At 42.1% G+C, this 19175-nt stretch overlaps 3 protein-coding genes across 7 annotated transcripts; 2 read left to right on the plus strand and 1 right to left on the minus strand.

The window, feature by feature from the left end:
- Positions 1-551: 551 nt before the first annotated feature.
- Positions 552-5743, plus strand: LOC128259214 (probable E3 ubiquitin-protein ligase HERC4). Its single transcript, XM_052991461.1, is given in 12 exon segments — positions 552-972; positions 1045-1207; positions 1364-1422; positions 1424-1601; positions 2369-3095; positions 3153-3414; positions 3472-3795; positions 3859-4149; positions 4206-4804; positions 4867-5092; positions 5151-5264; positions 5326-5743. Coding segments are annotated over 12 exon segments (3210 nt in total). The 5' UTR covers positions 552-858; the 3' UTR covers positions 5479-5743.
- A 392-nt stretch (positions 5744-6135) lies between these two features.
- On the plus strand, positions 6136-19160 carry LOC128258981 (unconventional myosin IC). Of its 4 annotated transcripts, none has more exons than XM_052991035.1 (7): positions 6136-6430; positions 15169-15313; positions 15378-15493; positions 15558-16020; positions 16451-18714; positions 18775-18871; positions 18947-19160. In XM_052991035.1, exons 2-7 carry the CDS (start codon positions 15188-15190, stop codon positions 18959-18961), a joined length of 3081 nt encoding a protein of 1026 aa, XP_052846995.1. In that variant the 5' UTR covers positions 6136-6430; positions 15169-15187; the 3' UTR covers positions 18962-19160. The 4 variants fall into 4 exon arrangements, with proteins under 4 accessions (XP_052846995.1, XP_052846996.1, XP_052846993.1 ...); XM_052991036.1 differs by lacking the exon at positions 6136-6430 and adding an exon at positions 9096-9244; XM_052991033.1 differs by lacking the exon at positions 6136-6430 and adding an exon at positions 13137-13345.
- LOC128258982 (annexin A7) lies at positions 10410-11401 on the minus strand. 2 transcript variants are annotated; one of them, XM_052991038.1, is made up of 3 exons: positions 11261-11401; positions 11039-11200; positions 10410-10948 (listed from the first exon to the last, which is right to left on the minus strand). In XM_052991038.1, the coding sequence occupies exons 1-3, from the start codon at positions 11289-11291 to the stop codon at positions 10470-10472; spliced, it is 672 nt and encodes a 223-aa protein (XP_052846998.1). In that variant the 5' UTR covers positions 11292-11401; the 3' UTR covers positions 10410-10469. The 2 variants fall into 2 exon arrangements, with proteins under 2 accessions (XP_052846998.1, XP_052846997.1); XM_052991037.1 differs by having other exon boundaries at positions 10410-11200.
- Positions 19161-19175: the final 15 nt, after the last annotated feature.

The raw sequence follows: 19175 nt of genomic DNA on the forward strand, positions 1-19175 counted from the left end.
ATGTTCAAAGGGTGCCGGAATTTTTTGAATTTGAACTATTAAATGGGACTTAACTTGTCCTCTTTTAGGTGACTAGCCAATCTTTACATTATAAAGATTAGGATGTCGCCCAAGTCAAGTGGGAGTTTGCTTTTAATCATAGCATGTAGCATCATGGCCTGGATTACTTTTTTTCAAGTTAGGATCAAAAACTGGGAAACGAGAGATCATCTTAATAGTTAAGAGCTAAACCTTTTGGTAATGCGGATTCATTAAACGGTTGCGGGATATCCGCTTCTGAAATTTATTTATAATGTGTTTAATCTGTAAACGAATATTATTGAGAACGAAACAATATACGTTTGTTATTGGTTTAAATATAAATGTTAAGTATTGTAAATATATTGTTAATTCCTGGTCTGTTATTAATAATAAAATATTTTAAAGAGGCTTAAAACGCATACACAAAGAAATAAGATAAATCGCGGATGCGGATCTTGAAAATCCGCAAGTAACGCAGCCCTAAAAAAAAGAAATTTATAGAGCTGCCAACCTACGAAAAGGAACTTATTCCGAATCAGTTGGCAGCGTAACCATTATTTGTTGGTTTTTTGTTGCTGGTTCTTGAGTTTTTATATTTTGTTTTTATTTGTAATTTAGAAAACTAGGGCAATGCATGCGTAAATTCTAGTTAAGGAGCATTTTACAGAGAATTCATAAATTCGGACGAAAAGGCATGAGCAGAGAAATCCGGCACGACGAAAGCGAAAACAAAAAGCCGAGGGGGTAGAAGTGGACAAAGAATGTGGCTAACTGGGAATTTTCTGGAAAATTCTCTTAAAACCGACAAGTAAATCAGTTTGTCCAAATACCAGAAAAATGAAAGGAGCTGAGAGCGCGGGATCCAGCGGAACGGCAGCCGGAAAAGAGCTGTTTTGCTGGGGAAGCACATCCCATGGACAACTGGGACTCGGCGGGATTGAGGACGAACAGGTAATCGAGTGAAATTTTGGGCACAGTTGACTGAGTTACTTATGTACATATTAACCTTGTCCGCCTTGATAGATCCTCACACCCAGTCAGATTCCCTTTACACCGGACTCCGCCGTACTGCAGGTGGCCTGTGGACACCGGCACACTCTCTTCCTGACCGCCAATGGAAAGGTCTACGCCTGCGGGAGCAACGACCACTCCCAACTGGGACACGAACTGCCCACCAAAAGGCCACGTATGTCGCCATTTCGTATGTAATCTTCATTTATCGTCTTGTCTCTCCACTATCAAAACTACTCCACCTCATTACTACCACCTGCTCCACAAATGGGCCACCACTGCTGTAAGCCGAGGCTAAGTCCCGGACTCAACCTCTGCCTAATCTTTGCAGTGCTCATCCCCGAACTGCAGGACTATGTGGTCATCCAGATTGCCTGCGGCAGCCGCCACTTCGCTGGCCCTCTCCGATTGGGGCCAAGTTCTGAGCTGGGGCGACAACGATTGCGGCCAGCTGGGCCACGCCACCGACCAGGAGATCGTCCAGTTGCCCAAGGTGGTGCGCCAACTGGTGTCCAAGACGGTGGTCCAGATCGCATGCGGCAACAACCACAGCCTGGCGCTGACCAGTTGTAAGTGTGGAAACTGAAATCTTTGTGACCCATGAACGATTGTGTTATTAAAATCTACGTTTCCAAGCTACTTGAAACTTTAAACTCAAAACGAAAAAATTAACATATAATTGAGAAAATATCATTCTAAACCAAAATTCTTTAAATTCTCCAATTTATTTCCTTAGAAACTTTGAATCTTGACTTAATTTTAGGATTGTGACTTAATCATATCATATTTTATATAATTGTATACATTGATCATGTTTGTCTTTGTTATTATTCCAACATTCCAACTAAATTTGATCTATATTACCTATATAGTCAATACACTACACTGTATTTAGCCGTATGAAATTTGTTCTTTTTTTTAATATCGCAAACTGCTGAGTCATCTCTTACCTAAACCATATCTTGTACTTACAAACACAAACCGGAAACATGATAAGATAAAAGGTTTTAAAAAAATTGTATCTGCTCAACATGACTAAGATTTTTATATTACTGAAAAGTCCTTATCAAATGCAATTTAGAGAAATACAGAAATATACTATTGGGTGTTCCAAAGAAAATAACTTATGTTTTGAAATTGATTATAAATATTTATAGATAAAGCGAATGACGTAATACGTGTTTTTTAAGAACGAATTATTCGTGTTTTTTAAGAACGAATTATTCGGTTTTCCGGATTTGTAATGTATTGCTGCATATTTTAAGACTTCTTAAAAGGGCTATGCCCCTTTCTTTCTGCTATTCCCTCCAACTAATATTTTCCTTTGACTTTCCAGGTGGCGAGCTGTATTCGTGGGGCTCCAACATCTACGGCCAGCTGGGCGTAAACTCCCCCAAGGAACTGACGCACAGCAACCATCCCGTGCTGCTGACCACGCTGCTGGGAATTCCGCTGGCTGCGATTGCCTGCGGGGGCAACCACTCGTTTCTCATCTCCAAGTCCAGTGCTGTGTTCGGCTGGGGCAGGAACAACTGTGGGCAACTGGGCCTCAATGACGAAGAGAGCCGTGCCTATCCCACCCAGCTGAAGACGCTGCGCACCCTGGGTGTTCGATTTGTGGCCTGCGGCGATGAGTTTTCCGTTTTCCTGACCAACGAGGGCGGAGTGTTCACCTGTGGAGCAGGCGCCTACGGCCAATTGGGTCACGGCTTTGGCTCGAATGAGATGCTGCCGAGGATGGTGATGGAGCTAATGGGCAGCACCATTACTCAGGTGGCCTGTGGCAATCGCCATACTCTGGCCCTGGTTCCATCGCGTGGGAGGGTCTACGCCTTCGGCTTGGGCAGCTCCGGGCAGTTGGGCACAAGGAGTACAAAGAGTTTGATGTTGCCACAGGTTGTCATTGGTCCTTGGGTGTCACCCAGTGGATCGGCCCTGCTGCAGTCTAACGATGCGAAGGTTTCAGTGGTAATCCATCAGATTTTCTCGGGCGGAGACCAGTCAATTGTGACCACAACCTTGTTTACGGACAAGCTACCGCCCGAGGACTTTAGGAACTACAAGTAAATATAAGTACTTGCTTTCTTTTAATTAAGTCTTATTCATATAATTACTTACAGACCCAAATCCCAGATCCTGGCCCTAACATCAGAGGTTACCAAGCAATGTGCTTATTTCAAGCAAAGTGATCAGAGCGACATGGATCTCTTGAGCTCCATTGAGCTAATCTTTAAGAGTCAGGCCTGTTGGAATGGCTCCTTCCTGTTGGATCACGAGAGGCACTTTGGCTGCTCGGTACGAAACCATGGTTTGGATCTCAAGGCTGCCCAATTGGCATTTGACAATCTGCGCGTTGTGGAAAATGAAAGCATTAAGCAGGTGGTAAGTTTTCACAATTCAAAATTTTATAAGCATCTTTCAATCAAAAAATTCTTTAAGATCTGGGACAATATCACCAAAGAGTTAGTTGGTTCGCTGGTATCCTCGCCAGCAGACGTGGAGAGCATGCGTTTGTACCTTCTTCTGCCGCTTTACCATGAGTTTGTGAACTCCAAGCACTACAAGTCGCTGCAGGTTCCGTTCGCCAGTGCCATATTCAAGCTGACTGAGAATCCACGCAAGGTGCTAATCAAGTGGCTGGCCCAAACGCCAGCAGAATACTTTGAGCATCTTGTCCAGAACTTTCTGCACGTCGTGGTGCACATTATAAGCTTCAAAATGGGATTGGCAGTCGTCAGTCCCAGTGCCGAAAGACGCCATAGGGCAAGTATTTCTCTATGATTTAATCTTCAATTTGTTCTGATCCTTTTCCATCTAACATTCCAGCTGCTGCCATACAACACCGAACTGGAGGTGATCCTAAAGTTAATGCAGACACTCTGCGTGATCAACAATCTGCGCGATGACCGCCTCAGCTATCAAAGCTTCTACTGGTCTGATCTTGCGGACTATGCGGATGTACAGCAGGAGTACGTTAAGTGGATCATGGCCGACACTGCCAGCGAATTCAACATTTGCAACTTTTCATTCCTCTTCGATCCGTCTGCCAAGACGGCGCTGCTCCAGGCGGACCAGGCACTGCAGATGCACTCTGCCATGGCCAACGCGGCCAACAATGTGAGTTAATGTCATCTATGAGAGATATTGCTAATACATTATCTTCTTACCTGCAGGCATTTCACAATCTTCTCAACTACGGCATGCCCGTTTCCCATTTCATTGTGCTAAACGTGACGCGGGAGAATCTGGTGCAGGATTCCCTAAGAGAGCTGCAGCGCTACTCGCAGAGCGATCTCAAAAAGCCGCTGAAGATCAAGTTCCATGGCGAGGAGGCGGAGGATGCAGGTGGCGTGCGCAAGGAGTTCTTCATGCTGCTCCTGAAGGATCTCCTCGATCCCAAGTACGGAATGTTCAAGGAGTTCGAGGAATCGCGACTCCTCTGGTTTGCTGATCACACCTTCGAAACGGAGAACATGTACTTCCTGATTGGTGTACTCTGTGGTCTAGCCATCTACAACTTTACGATCATCAACCTACCATTTCCGCTGGCGCTGTACAAAAAGTTATTGAGCAAGCCAGTGGATCTTAGCGATCTCCGCCAGCTTTCGCCACCGGAGGCCAACTCCATGCAGTCGCTGCTCGACTACGAGGGCGAGGACTTCAAGGAAGTCTTTGATCTGACCTTTGAGATAACGCGCGATGTGTTTGGCGAGACGGAGACCAAGTGCCTTAAGCCCAATGGCAATGAAATAGCCGTAACGCTGGAAAACAAGTAAGTGTTTGATAACCCTTTTTAGATCTTAATATCTTTATAAATAATATAATATAACATAGGAAGGAGTTTGTGGATCTCTATGTAGACTTTGTGCTCAACAAGTCCGTCGAGCTACATTATACTGCTTTCCACAAGGGCTTTATGAAGGTGTGCTCCGGTCGGGTGATTCACATTTTCCAGCCCGAGGAACTAATGGCTGTGGTGGTGGGAAATGAGGATTACGACTGGCAGGCACTGCAGGACAACTGCGAATACCGGGAGGGCTATACCTCAGGCGATGACACAGTAAGTTATTTGGAATGGAATACTTACTATCAATGGCTAACACTTTTCCTCACCTTAGATCAAATGGTTCTGGGAGATCATTCACGATCTGTCCGAGGCAGAAAAGAAGAGTTTCCTGCTCTATTTGACTGGCAGCGATCGTATACCCATTCAGGGAATGAAGGCTCTTAAAGTAAGTGGTACAGCAACATAAATATTTACATTGTTAATTAAATTTAAAAATATATATAAAGCTCACCATTCAACCTACCCCGGATGAACGCTTTCTTCCCGTGGCCCACACATGCTTCAATCTGCTGGACTTGCCGCGTTATAAGACCAAGGAGCGCCTCAAGTTCAAGCTTCTGCAGGCCATCCAGCAAACTCAGGGATTTAGTCTGGTTTGATTTTCCGCAGGTGGATCACGGCGCGGCTTCTAACTACAGGTATTTTTTCAAAGTTCTCTCCACTGTTGCCCCGCATTTTTGGATTGAGGAATGACTGCATTAAAGGACGAACTACACATGGAACACACATTTATCAGCGATCAAATCATCTAGTAAAATGTGTTATGGCTTTAAACCCTAGAATAGTTATGAATACCACATTGTTATAGAAAGGAAGTGGAAGAATGATAATAAAATTGGTGTATAAGTATTAAGACGATAAAAAGGAGGCTTTCTACTTGCAACAGATTTATTTTGTGCCATGGTTTTGATAAGAAAGAATTCTAAAGATTTTATTTATATTTTTAGTCGGTTTTTAATAACTTAATTGGATTTCAAATCAACGAGTCATACTAGATGTCTCAGATTCTAAATCCTTCCAAGTTCAATATTTGCTCATTGTTACATTACATTATTTAACAATTTTTTTTTAGAACAATGTTCTTAAGGATTACTTTTACAATTACTGTTACTAAAAATATTCATGCCAAAACGGTACGTTTGAGTTCGATAACGATAACATCAAGAAATAGATTAGGCTTTTGGGGGTAAAAACGCCAACTTGGCAACACTGTCGGCTGCACAGCTGAGCGCGAAATGTGGCGGCAAATCGAAACCAGCAAAGTCAGTTGAACTTCAACATTGGCAAGGTGCGCGCTCGCGTGCGGAAATCGTTCGTTAAATTTGTTATTTCGCTGCCGAGAACTTTTTTGGGCGCTCATTTGCATGCGTTGGGCGTGCGGTGCTTGACATTAACCAACCGATTTCGAATACTATATGCCGCCTTAGTCTCGACTTTTATAATTATCCACAACGCAACAACAAGTGTTCGCGGTTAACGTGTTTGTTGCCGTCACCTTTACCGGGTCAAGCTAACGGTACCCGCATCGAAAAAAAAAAGAAATTCAAACAGGTAGAGCACCCAACAACATTAAAAAAAAGTAACGACTTTCAGGCGACAAGTTTGTGAAATTATGGGTACTTAGCCCCCCAGTCCGATTACAAATATGCTGTCGTTTGTCAAACGTGTGACGGCGCAAACTTCTTAATCCGAATCCAAATCACGCTGGCCTATAAAATCAATTACGATCGCAATTTTTGCATATCCTGACAGCCAACTAATGTCCGGGGCACCGGAGAAGACACCAAAAAGCAGCGATTCGATGCCGCGCACATGAGTTATAAAAAAACTGAAGAAATGAATACGAAAAAAGCGGTTCTGCCGGTTTGGCAGTGGTCGTGATCTGCAGCGTCTTCCGCTGCTTTCTTTCCTTTGCACGATTTGAACTTGGACACCAAACGCAACAAAAGCTATAAAAGCACAAAAAAGAGCTACAAAAGCAGGAGTACACTGGCAAAAATGTATCCCCTGTATTGACTATTGTTCTTAATACAACACCATCTTGTTTTTTGCCACATAATTTGTATAATAATTAAGACCTTTAACATCTGAAACTTAATAATTTGTAAACAGTTCTTAACTTAAATATATATACATATACATATATATATTCAAGATTTGGTTTGATTAAATGCAATTAAAGAATCAATAATTTTAGGTGTAACTGGAATTCTCTCAATGTGTAAGCAACCGCAAATCAAAGAGGGGATCTGGTTTATGGTGATGCTCCTCTAATAAAGCGAGCGTTTAGGCACCTCAATTTCGCTCCCTCTCTCCCTCTTTCATTCGCTTCCTGGGGCTTCTTCCTTGGAGGCCACATATATGTGGATATGGGTGGTGAATGTAGTGGTTGGAGTCCACCTGTCTGTCTCTCTCACACCACTGGGATAGGTTTGTTTGCCCAGGTTTTATAGCAGGAACAAATAGACACATACAAAGAGGGTCAACACAAGGCGCATGTGAGTGTGCGAGAGCTATGAGTAATAGTTTCGGATATGAGGTATATCTCCCCTTCTCTCCCCCTCTCGTTCTCCCACTCGTTGACCAATTGAAATTGTATCAAATTTCAATTTTATTTCCACACTTGTACGGCCCTCCATTAATTTGACCCAGTTTTCAAAACAGTGGATATAAGCCGCTTAAAATAACCAACTGCAATGGATTGAGAAACGAAACCAAATGATTCGCCAAATCTGGCAGCTGTTTAAATACAAACAAATAACAATATCCAACTCCGCACTCAGAAAAAAATATAGATAAATACCACCAGTCGCAATTGTTAGTTCTGAAAATTTTATTTACATAAAGTATAAGCAGTTGTGATAACATTTAACCCAATTCAACTGATTATATCACGGTCAAACGTCTTAGTTAATAAATCAAAATATTTGATTAATAGATCTCACATTTTTATATCACTTTCCCTTAGAACCAATCTATGATTGAATACAATTTTTAAAATTGTGTGGTTAAAAAGTAATATTTGAAATTAGTTGAGATCCTGAAAGCTTTGTCTAAACTGATAACGGAATAAAGGCTTTAATTAAAAATACATAAGTATAAACAGTTACTTTAAGATAAAAATAAATGTATTTTTTATTTAAAGACCTATTTTTTTGAGTGCATAATATAAAGCATTGCCCTCAATGTCATTGCCACACACTTGGCACCCAAATTAAACGAGTTGGAAAACCAAGGGAGAAAAAAGCTACTCCACAAAACATTATTTTTTTGGTAATGATGTATAATGCAAAGTTTTTGCCAACTAACAAGCCAAACAAACACAAAAGAACAAACGAAGAACCGAAGAAGGAAATAAAATTGCACGCCTTTTGGTTCGGGTAATTGCGATATTTATTATCGCCCCAGCCTTGTCATGTGAATGATTTGACTTCACCGCATATAACATAACGCATAATCTTGGGAACATAACGATCCAACAGTCCACACCCTCCCGAAAAATGTTGAAATCGGTAAAATTGATGACAAACTTGAACTTTCTCTTATCGGAATCGGTCGCGTTATCTTTTCGCTGGGTTCAACCAATTTTACTGATATGACTATTGATCGTGGACATACAGGGTGCATTTTCCCTGGTAACTCTCTGACCAGCTGCATTATGGCTTTTATTAAAACGCTGGTTTGATAAGATACAAAAGTTAAGCGGAAATGCCAAGAACGCAAGCGATTGTCATAAATGTCTATATAACCATCGAAGCACATCGTTTTTCCACGAAAGATTGGCAATTGACAAGTCTGAAAAGATGTCTTGCTGACAATTGGTATGCCCTATTTTATGAATGGCCGATAATGACATTCATTTTTTTTTTTGCCAATACTTTTACAGTAAGATTTAGGATTGTATTTTGGCAGTCAAGTAGAGAATTAAAAAATGAAAATAAAGTGATGTGATGAATATAAATAAATTAAATTCTTAGAAAATGTACTTGATCTTAACATCAGATAGATAATCATAGTGTTGTTACCCCTTGTTTTTTTCCCCCCTCAGATACAACTGATCCACCCTCATAAAGCGATAAACCGCAGTATGGCCATATGCCCCACACAATTAAATGTACCCTAGCGACCACAGAATACACATGAAGCAAAATCCCCACTTGTCATACAACTTCGATTGGCGAGCCCCAAGAAACCAAAGCTAGCAGTTTTAATTCATTTCATTTCATTTCTTTCGACGGAGGAGTGAGTGTGAGCTCGTGTTGGGATCACAATTACATCGCACCTCGGATTTGTATTCGTTCATTTTGGTAAAGTGTCAGGTAAGGGCTTTTCGTGGAAGCCCCAAGCCACAAACCCTAATTCAACGTGAGTACGAGCAAAAAGTCTGTTTTCGAAAGACCGAAAATAAAAAAAGGTAAAAAATGAAACCTTTTTTTTTTGTGGTAGAGGCAGGGGAACTGCTTTCAGCAGATTTTTTCTTTTTCGCAATTGGCAGTAAATCGCGTTCAAGATCAGCCGCTGTTGACGCTTTTTATGGCTTGCAATGAGCTAAGAAAACAGCGGGCGAATGCCTTCGGTGATTGTTTAATACTTAATGGTTATCCGAGACCCAGAGTCTTGGCATGCGTCACAAATACCGGCAAGATCTCCTCGAACCGGGCCTCGGAGCCTCGTCCCCAAAAGCTGGTGACTCAGCAGTCGCGAGTCCAGATTTTGTGTGTTTTGCATTGTGATCGCCTCGTTTGAATTTTAATTTCCAGTCTTTGCGAGTGCGAGAAATGGCGATGACGATCGTCTGAACGAATTCGATCATCGCCTCTTTCGGTCAGCGGCCTTTGTTAAGGTCTCTTCAGATCTAATGATCATGACTTAAATTATCATTGGTCTTGGGTTGACCACAAAACAAAAACCTTTTTGCTTTCTTTCCTTTTCAGTGGAAAGATATAGTTTTAAAAATAAGTCTTCAAGAAGCATATAATATAAGTGTATGTAGATAGACTATAACGCGAAACTCACAAAACTAGAATTTTATAATCTTATCTTTAAGATCTTAAAATTGAGGTTTGGTATTTTGGGGCTTTTTGGCTAATGTTTTACCACAAATATTTTAAAGTTTTAACAACTCGTAATATAATTTCATAATTTAATTTAGTATAAAAACACGTTTTCACGAAGTAAATAAAGTATTTTCATTATTTTATTGTTTATCTGATTGGATTATATAGACTTTAACGCGAAACTCACAAAACAAGAATTCTTTTATCTAATCTTTTACGGCTTTTTGCCAAATATTTTAGCTCAAATATTTTGAAGTTTTAAGGGTTCATAATATAGTTTTATAATTTATTTTAGTATAAAACAACTCTTACGAGATTGGATTGGAAAGACTTTAATACGAAACTCAGAAAACTAGGATTACTTAAATCTTATCTTAAGGGCCTTAAAAATGAGTTTTAATCTCAAATATTTTAAAGTTTTGAAAGCTCATAATATAAATTCATAATTTAAAATAATTTAATAAAAAAAAGTCTTCAAGCTGTATAGAAAGAATATAATTTATTCAGTTTTTTAAGCATTCGTTCACTGTAATTTAAGCCCTGGCCATTTGGAGCAGGTGATATAATGGCACAATGTTGGCATTGTTCCTGCCCTCGAGAAAGTTCTGTGAGAGCATGGTCCTGCCCTGAAACACACCCGGATTTGGCGAGGCCGTCAGTCCGTCGGGACCGGGCACTTGGCTATCAACGTCCCCGCCCGCCGAGGAGCGATAGAAGGGATAGTAGGGATAGCCAGGGTAACCGCCAAAGCCGGGATAGCCATAGCCCCCATATCCATAGGCGCCATAACCGCCATAACCGCCATAGCCGCCGTAGCCGCCGTAGTAGTTGAAGCCATTGTAGTAGGGATTGTAGAAGGGCGGCGGGGGCTGGTTTAGAGGTCCTGGCGGCGGTCCTGGAGGAGGCGGTGGCCCCCAGGGACGCTGCGGGGGCGGTGGGTAAACGGGCGGGCCCGGCGACCAGGGCGGCGGAGGAGCATAGGGGCCGTACTGGCGCGGATGTTGCTGATCCTCTGGTGGATAATAGTAATGATGTTGTACTGATGGTTTCGGGGTTGTCGTCGCGGCGCCCGAGGCCATCACCAGCTTGATGCCGCCCTTACCAATGGTCTTCAGCATGTGCTCGTCGATTCCGCGTCCACCGCCCAGCGGATCATCCAGCGCCTGTTGCTGCTTATCATTCCTGGCCTGTCCGGTGATCAGGCTCGATTGCACCGGCGACTTGTCCTGGAAACACAGGCCACTGCCCGCCAGCTGCAGGACAACTGAAGGGATATATAAAAGGTTATGCATATATATATGAGTAAACCGAAATCTATGCTCACCCAAACAAATCGCAGTCACTCTTCGATCCATGATCGCCAACGGAATAAACTGACCACTGCAACTGCATGCCCTTTTTATAGAGCATGTGGATGCATCTATTCCGGCATCTTTTACCCGGTTTTCTCATTATAATGAACCCATGCAGTGCCCCAAATTTTGACTGGCTTTCTTTCAACTTCTTTCATCTCGAACTCAATCTCGGATCGATCAAGCACCGTTCTAATAACCGCGATCATTAATTTGCATTTGATCATGGGCTCTTTGTGGGATCTTCCCACTTCTTGCCCTTCTCCATTCTCGATTTTTCAGTTTTTTAATCGATCTGCCAGCCCTGCATTTTCAAAGAGTTCAATATACCATTTCGCCACTTGATATATGACGTCATTTGTATGCATATCAAGAAAGCTTACTTCACTGAACAAAAACTCTTCATTTGTAAACAATACAATGAAGAATTTCTTAAATATTTGCTTTTTAAAATATTTTATCTTTGCCTGCACAATCGTTTAGTTCCTTTTTTTTTTTTTTTTTAACATTTTACAACTAATCTTTCCCAGCAAATTTTGTCCTTCCCATTAAAAAAACGGATTGACTTATGTTTGTTTTTTAAAGAATTTAGATAATAATATTTGTTTTTTTCTGAATGATATAAAAAGTTTAAGAACTTTTTCGTTTGGGTGAGACCCATGTTTTTGGGTTCCGTTATGGGTCGTGTGTTCGTAGACATGTTTACGAGTTTCTTGATAGCACTATAAGAGCCGGACTTCTCTGTTACATCACTTGGTGGAGCATTTGTGGATCGGAGAAACCAGTTCTCCACTCAATTACGGAGCTGAATGGGGATAAAAGAATGTGTAGAACAAAAGGCCGACCAAATACGACTCCCTCAGGGAAAGGAGAAAAAACTTCAAGAAAGTCAATGACTTTTGATACCCATCAATATATTGCAATCAATGTAAATAAGCATTATTTAAGGATCTAAGTCTACATTATGAAGAAATAATTTATGTTATTACAATAACAATATTAATTAACTGGAAAACGAAAGTCAAACCACACATATTTTTGTTCATAAAGCAACCCATTACTCAGATAAATATATTGTTTATCAATAAGCACTAATTAGTTTATCTAATCTATCTAATAATGTCTGAACGTTTGTTCCAACACATTATCAAATTTTTTATTTGGAATTTCCTCTTTTATCAAGAAATCTATCCAAATTGTCAGTATAAGTTATGTATAAAAGGGTTATGTATCTGCGGGTTGAGAACCTTATCAAATTCGTTCTCACTTGCTGATACCTTAAATAGACGTAGCATAATCTTGGGCGTCTGGCGATTTGTTTGAGGTGCTAAAAAGAAATAGGTAAAAAAGGTAAAAAGACTGCAAAAGGCAGTGCCCCCATTATGTCATACATTTATATATGGTTCTCGACTATCCACATCAATCTGTCCTACGTGCAATTAAACAATTATGTGACAAACATCGACTTGCAGTAAGCTCGGCCTCCAAGACTCCAAGACTCAAAGACGTGTCTGCTGGCCTCTTCGAGAATTCCTGGGAAGTCTTCCCGTCGTCTTGGATTGCCGGCAAACATTTCGTAATTAGTCAGGCATTCGATTTTTACCCCATCTCCCTCCTATCGAGCCCAATTTCGAACTGAGCAAGAGCAGATGGAAACAATAGCGACATCAATCGAAATCGAGTGTGTGTGTACTTACAATGTTTGCATGGCGGCAATGACTTATTTAGCGCACTGATAGCACATAATAACACAGTGCTAATGTGCACTAGAGTAGGTCTCTGAGTCGAGGCTCAAAATTTTAACTCAAGCTCAGCCTGGTTTCAAAAGCAAGCCAGTCATCTAGAAATCTCCAATGCATTAAGTTCTAATTACAGCACTGGGTGGAGAACTTTCAGTAATCGTGTTTCTCGTATTTAAAGTGAAAGTGATGAATAAAGTTTTGACCTGTGTTCACAAAAGAAGTACTTTATAAGCCAATGACTATGGAAATAAAATCTTTAATCTATAGTCTAATGGAAGACAATACTCCGAGACGTTCAAATATGAATTATGGAGAGTAAGCAATAGTTAATTATATTGATCATAACTAGCAAACCATCAAGATCAGTTTTATGATTAACTCATTAATAAATGTGTGAATGGTTATTATGTTCTCTTCACTTTGAGAACAGAATAATAAATATTTTACCCATATATCAGTAAATCCTGTATTCATATTGAAAATCAAGAACCTTTAAATATGTATACAAATTATGATTCATATTCCAAAAAAAATGGACTTACTTTTAAAAAATGTGTTATTATATTTTTTTCCAATTCTTATCTATAAGAAAAAGGCTTGTACAAAAAAAATCTTTTACATGCATAAAGAGTATATAAAATAACATCTAAGTTGCATTAAGAAGACTCAAAGATAGCTATATATTTTTCATTATATGGTGCACAATTGAATTTATCTAAATTGTAATTAAAAACATACTTGATTCACGACTGTGATTCATGGCAAATATCTGGAACCTTTCAAGTCGGAGATGAGAACATATAACTTCAGGACTGACGCATACTAGCCATATACCATACCAATCGTGATCTCAGATACTGAAGCCCCGGAATTCTTTGCTTTCCTGCGTTTTTGTCATGGTTTTCTAAATCGGGTCCCGAGTTTATTCGCAAAAGGCATTATCTAATCGGGGTGCTGACTGATTGGCGGTGGCCCATTGCTCTCCTCCTCATAGCCATAGGTATTATTATCGTTGATAAATGTGCCGACTAAAAAAACAACAACAGAAATATAGAAACAACAAATATAGAAACAGCGACAACGACAACGACGAGGCCAATTGATATGTAGAGTGGAGAAGTATTGATGGTTAAAACGCCTCAACTTCCAACGGATCGGTTTAGTTTGCCAACGAATATGAGCGAAATCTGACATCTCCTCCAGAGATTCCAGTCCAGATTTGTGTAAACCGAAAGTGTTGTGGAACAATCTTGATCGAAAAGGAATAAGGATAATCGAATAACCATGACCAGGTAGAGATGGATGTAAACAGAACTTATGTTTGAAGATAGTTGAATGTGATTTAGTGACCTGATTGATTTATAATCAAAGTGCTCTTCGTAAATCGCTATCATGGTGATTTTATTGCGAAAATATCACAGAAAATATGATTTTAAAGTTCGGACATTCCATTTCGGGTATTTCTGACCGCAAAGTCCATTGCATAATCTTCTTTTTATGGATTTACCAGTCGCGTATCAGCAGAACTCGAGCAGTCATCCAATAAAGCCAACTCTATACCTCCGTGCCCATGGCCCCATGAAATATGGCATTGATAAGGTGAATTGCACCTGCCCCCACCATTATTTCTATACTTCTATATATATCAAAGATTGGATTGCATTGCCTCTGAGATAAAGCATTATTGGATATGTCTGATGAAGTCATGGCACTCGGAATGGACTATAATAAAGTTCATTCATGGGTCATTGTCATTCACTGCTGAAGTCCTCATTTCCGCAGTGTTCTTATAAATCATTGTTCGTGTACTATATAAACTTTACGTAAATCTTATCTATGGGTTTTCGGCTTTCTGTGGGGCTTTACTATGGTGCTTCTCAAGAGGTTTGCCCTAATCAAGGCGGTCAAACATGGCAACCCTTTCAGATTAGGTTCGTGAAAGATAAGGCTTTAAGGTTTTCTTGAGAAGGTGGAAAAATTACATTTCACTTTTCAAGAATTCCATATCATTTGTAGGGGATCTGTTAGGTAAACTTTGCTTTACAGATTTATTAGAAATCTTGAAACTAATCTACAAATTTGTGTTGCAAAACTTATTAAACATCTATTGATCTTTGCAATCTCTTTTATTATTTCAGTTATACTACATTACCCAACATGGAGACGGGTTTGCACGAACGAGGTCGTGCTGGTGTCCAGGACTTTGTGCTCCTCGAAAACTACCAGAGCGAAGAAGCCTTCATTGAGAACTTAAAGAAGCGCTTCCAGGAGAACCTAATTTATGTGAGTATATAACGTATATATTCCATACCCCAAATCAACTATTTAAATCCATTTCTTTTTATAGACCTACATTGGCCAGGTGCTGATCTCTGTGAATCCCTACAAGCAGCTGCCCATTTATTCCGATGCTCATGTCAAGGACTACAGGAATAAACACTTTTACGAGATGCCTCCACATGTGTGAGTACCAAATCGATAGTATTTAGTACCTTAGAACTATTGATTTATACCTAATCCTCTCCAGCTTCGCGGTGACGGACAATGCTTTTCGTTCGCTGATCGAGGAGAACCGTGGCCAGTGCGTTCTGATCTCCGGCGAGAGTGGTTCCGGCAAAACGGAGGCCTCCAAGAAGGTGCTGCAGTTCATTGCCGCCTGCTCCGGCAACCAAACCACCGTCGAGGGTGTCAAGGACAAGCTGCTGAAGAGTAACCCGGTGCTGGAGGCCTTTGGCAATGCCAAGACGAACCGCAACGACAACTCCTCCCGCTTCGGCAAGTACATGGACATCCAGTTCGACTTCAAGGGCGCTCCGATCGGAGGCAATATCCTGAACTACCTGCTGGAGAAGTCGCGTGTGGTGGCCCAAATGGGTGGCGAGCGCAACTTCCACATCTTTTACCAACTGCTGGCCGGAGCCGATGAGACTCTGTTGCAGGAACTGCGTCTGGAGCGGGCTCTGGACAAATATAGTTACCTGACCGACGGGGTAAGTGGGTCTACGTTTAATAATTCCTTATCGTCTAAACTCTAATCCAGGGATCGTAACTATCATAACTTTTATGAATAAATCTCACAAAAAATCTTTATTAGAGAATTTGTTCCTTTTTTTATTATTAGACATATTTTTTTGAATCTGAAATAGTCGGTATTTGAGATTTTAATATATATATATTAATTTAAAACTACCATGATTTAAGATTTTTATTGATATAAATCTAAAAACGTTAGTTTACTCTTCACTAAACAAAATAAAAAATCTTGAATGAAAAAAAAAAACAAAACATGGTGTATTTTTTTTTTTTTTTGCTTTTAACCTTTAATTTAAATACAGTTTTGATATATAACACTTGAATGTAGCTCTATTTCTTAAGTGTTATAACTTAATAACCTTTTTTGTTGTCTCATCACATCCACAGCTCAATGGCAGTGTGACGAGCATCAACGATGCGGAAAACTTCAAGCAGGTGCACCAGGCGCTTAGTGTGATCGATTTCAGCAAGGAGGAGCAGCGCGAGATCTTCGGAATTGTGGCGAGTATCCTGCACCTGGGTAACATCGCCTTCAACGAGGTGGAGGGCAATGCCAAGGTGAACAGTCGTGATCTGGTGGTGACCGCCGCCCGATTGCTGGGTGTGAATGCCAGTGAATTGGAGGCCGCCTTGACGCACCGCACCATCGATGCTCGCGGGGATGTGGTGACCTCACCGCTGAACCAGGAGCTGGCCATCTATGCCCGGGATGCCCTGGCCAAGGCCGTCTACGATCGTCTGTTTTCATGGCTGGTCCAAAGACTGAATATCTCGCTGCAGGCCAAGGACACGCGGGGAGCCAGGAACAATGTTATGGGCATCCTGGACATCTATGGCTTCGAGATCTTCCAGAAGAACAGCTTCGAGCAGTTCTGCATCAATTTCTGCAACGAGAAGCTGCAGCAGCTGTTCATCGAGTTGACCCTGAAATCCGAGCAGGATGAGTACCGAAGGGAGGGCATCGAATGGATACCCGTGGAGTATTTTGACAACAAGGTGATTTGCAACCTGATTGAGGAGAAGCACAAGGGCATCATATCCATACTGGACGAGGAGTGCCTGCGTCCGGGAGAGCCAACGGACAAGACCTTCCTGGAGAAGCTCACGCAGAAGTTGTCGCTGCACCACCACTATGTCTGCCACGAGAAGGCACCTGCCCACATCAAGAAGATCATGCTGCGCGATGAGTTCCGTTTGGTTCACTATGCCGGCGAGGTCACCTATAGCGTCAATGGTTTCCTGGACAAGAACAACGATCTGTTGTTCAGGGATCTGAAGGAAACGCTCAGCAAGGCGGGCAATGGCATTGTGAGGAGTTGTTTCCCCGAGCAGGAGCTGCGTAGCCTGAAGCGTCCGGATACGGCCATCACCCAGTTCCGTGCCTCGCTTAACAACCTCATGGACATCCTGATGTGCAAGGAGCCCAGCTACATTCGCTGCATCAAGCCAAATGACCTCCAGACCGCCTCGGTGTTCAACGACGAGCTGGTGCTGCATCAGGTGAAATATCTGGGACTGATGGAGAACTTGAGGGTGAGGCGAGCTGGTTTCGCCTACCGTCGCACCTATGACCTCTTCCTGGAGCGCTATAAGTCACTGAGCAAGTCCACCTGGCCGAATTACAAGGGAGCCGGTGGCTCAAAGGCTGGAGTGCAGCAACTGGTCAAGGATTTGGGCTGGGACGAGGACAAGTACCGGGTGGGTGAGACGAAACTCTTCATCCGCTGGCCCAGGACCCTGTTCGATACGGAAGATGCCTACCAGGCCAAAAAGCATGACATAGCAGCCATTATCCAGGCCCATTGGAAGGGATTGATGCAGCGGAGGAAGTATCTGAAGCTCAAGGCTCAGGTGATCGTCCTGCAGAGCTACTGCCGCCGGCGGTTGGCCCAACAGGCGGCCAAGCAGCGAAGGGAGGCGGCCGACAAGATTAGGGCCTTCATCAAGGGCTTCATCACACGGAACGATGCTCCCAACGGCTTCAACGAGGACTTCATTGCCAATGCCAAGCGGATGTGGCTGCTGCGGTTGGCCAAGGAGCTGCCCACCAAGGTGCTGGACAAGAGCTGGCCCCATGCCCCGGGACACTGTGAGGAGGCCTCCGTTATCCTGCACCGCCTGCATCGCCTTCATTTGGCCCGGATCTACCGCCTCAAGCTGACGCCCCAGCAGAAGAGGCAATTCGAGCTGAAGGTTCTCGCCGAGAAGGTCTTCAAGGGCAAGAAGAACAACTACGCTGCTAGTGTGTCCACCTGGTTCCAGGAGGATCGCATCCCCAAGGAGCACATCCAGCGGGTCAATGACTTTGTGGCCAGCACCTTTGGCAGCGAGCAGCTGAAGTACCAGTCCTTCTGCACCAAGTTCGACAGGCATGGCTACAAGTCGCGCGATCGCTTCATCCTGCTGAGCAACAAGGCTGTCTATGTCTTGGACGGCAAGACGTACAAGCAGAAGCACCGCCTGCCGCTGGAAAAGATCGACTTCACGCTGACGAACCACAACGATAACCTGATGGTCATCCGGATACCGCTGGAGCTGAAAAAGGACAAGGGTGACCTCATCCTCATCATTCCGCGCATCATCGAGTTCAGCACATATATTATAGACACCGTGGGAACGGCTCAGATCATCTCCATTGTGGACAGAAATTCGTGAGTTCCTAAAGGGTCATAATTTAATGCATATATTATAATAGAATATGTTGCTTTCAGGCTGGAGCACAACGTGGTCAAGGGCAAGGGCGGCGTCATCGACATCCAGACGGGCGCCGAGCCGGGTGTGGTTCGTGATAAGGGCCATCTTGTTATTGTAAGTGACGTTTATTCCAGACTAATATGACGCCTCTTATCGCTGACCTCATTTCTAAATTATTTCTCTTTGCAGATTGGAACGCAATAAGGAATTTACTATGACTTTCAACAACAGAAAAAAGTGGCTTTAAATCAAACAACGTTTGTTTTGTTATATTCGTGTAATTTATACGGTACCTACATATGTATTTTTGTTACTGCAATTGAATTTTATATGATTAATGTTCCAACCTAATGTATATTGTTGATAAAGAAGTACTTATAAATATATGACAGTTTGTATATGAGTTGGGCTCTTATCA

The sequence above is a fragment of the Drosophila gunungcola genome, assembly GCF_025200985.1.
Source record: "Drosophila gunungcola strain Sukarami chromosome 3L unlocalized genomic scaffold, Dgunungcola_SK_2 000005F, whole genome shotgun sequence".
Classification (NCBI taxonomy): domain Eukaryota; kingdom Metazoa; phylum Arthropoda; class Insecta; order Diptera; family Drosophilidae; genus Drosophila; species Drosophila gunungcola.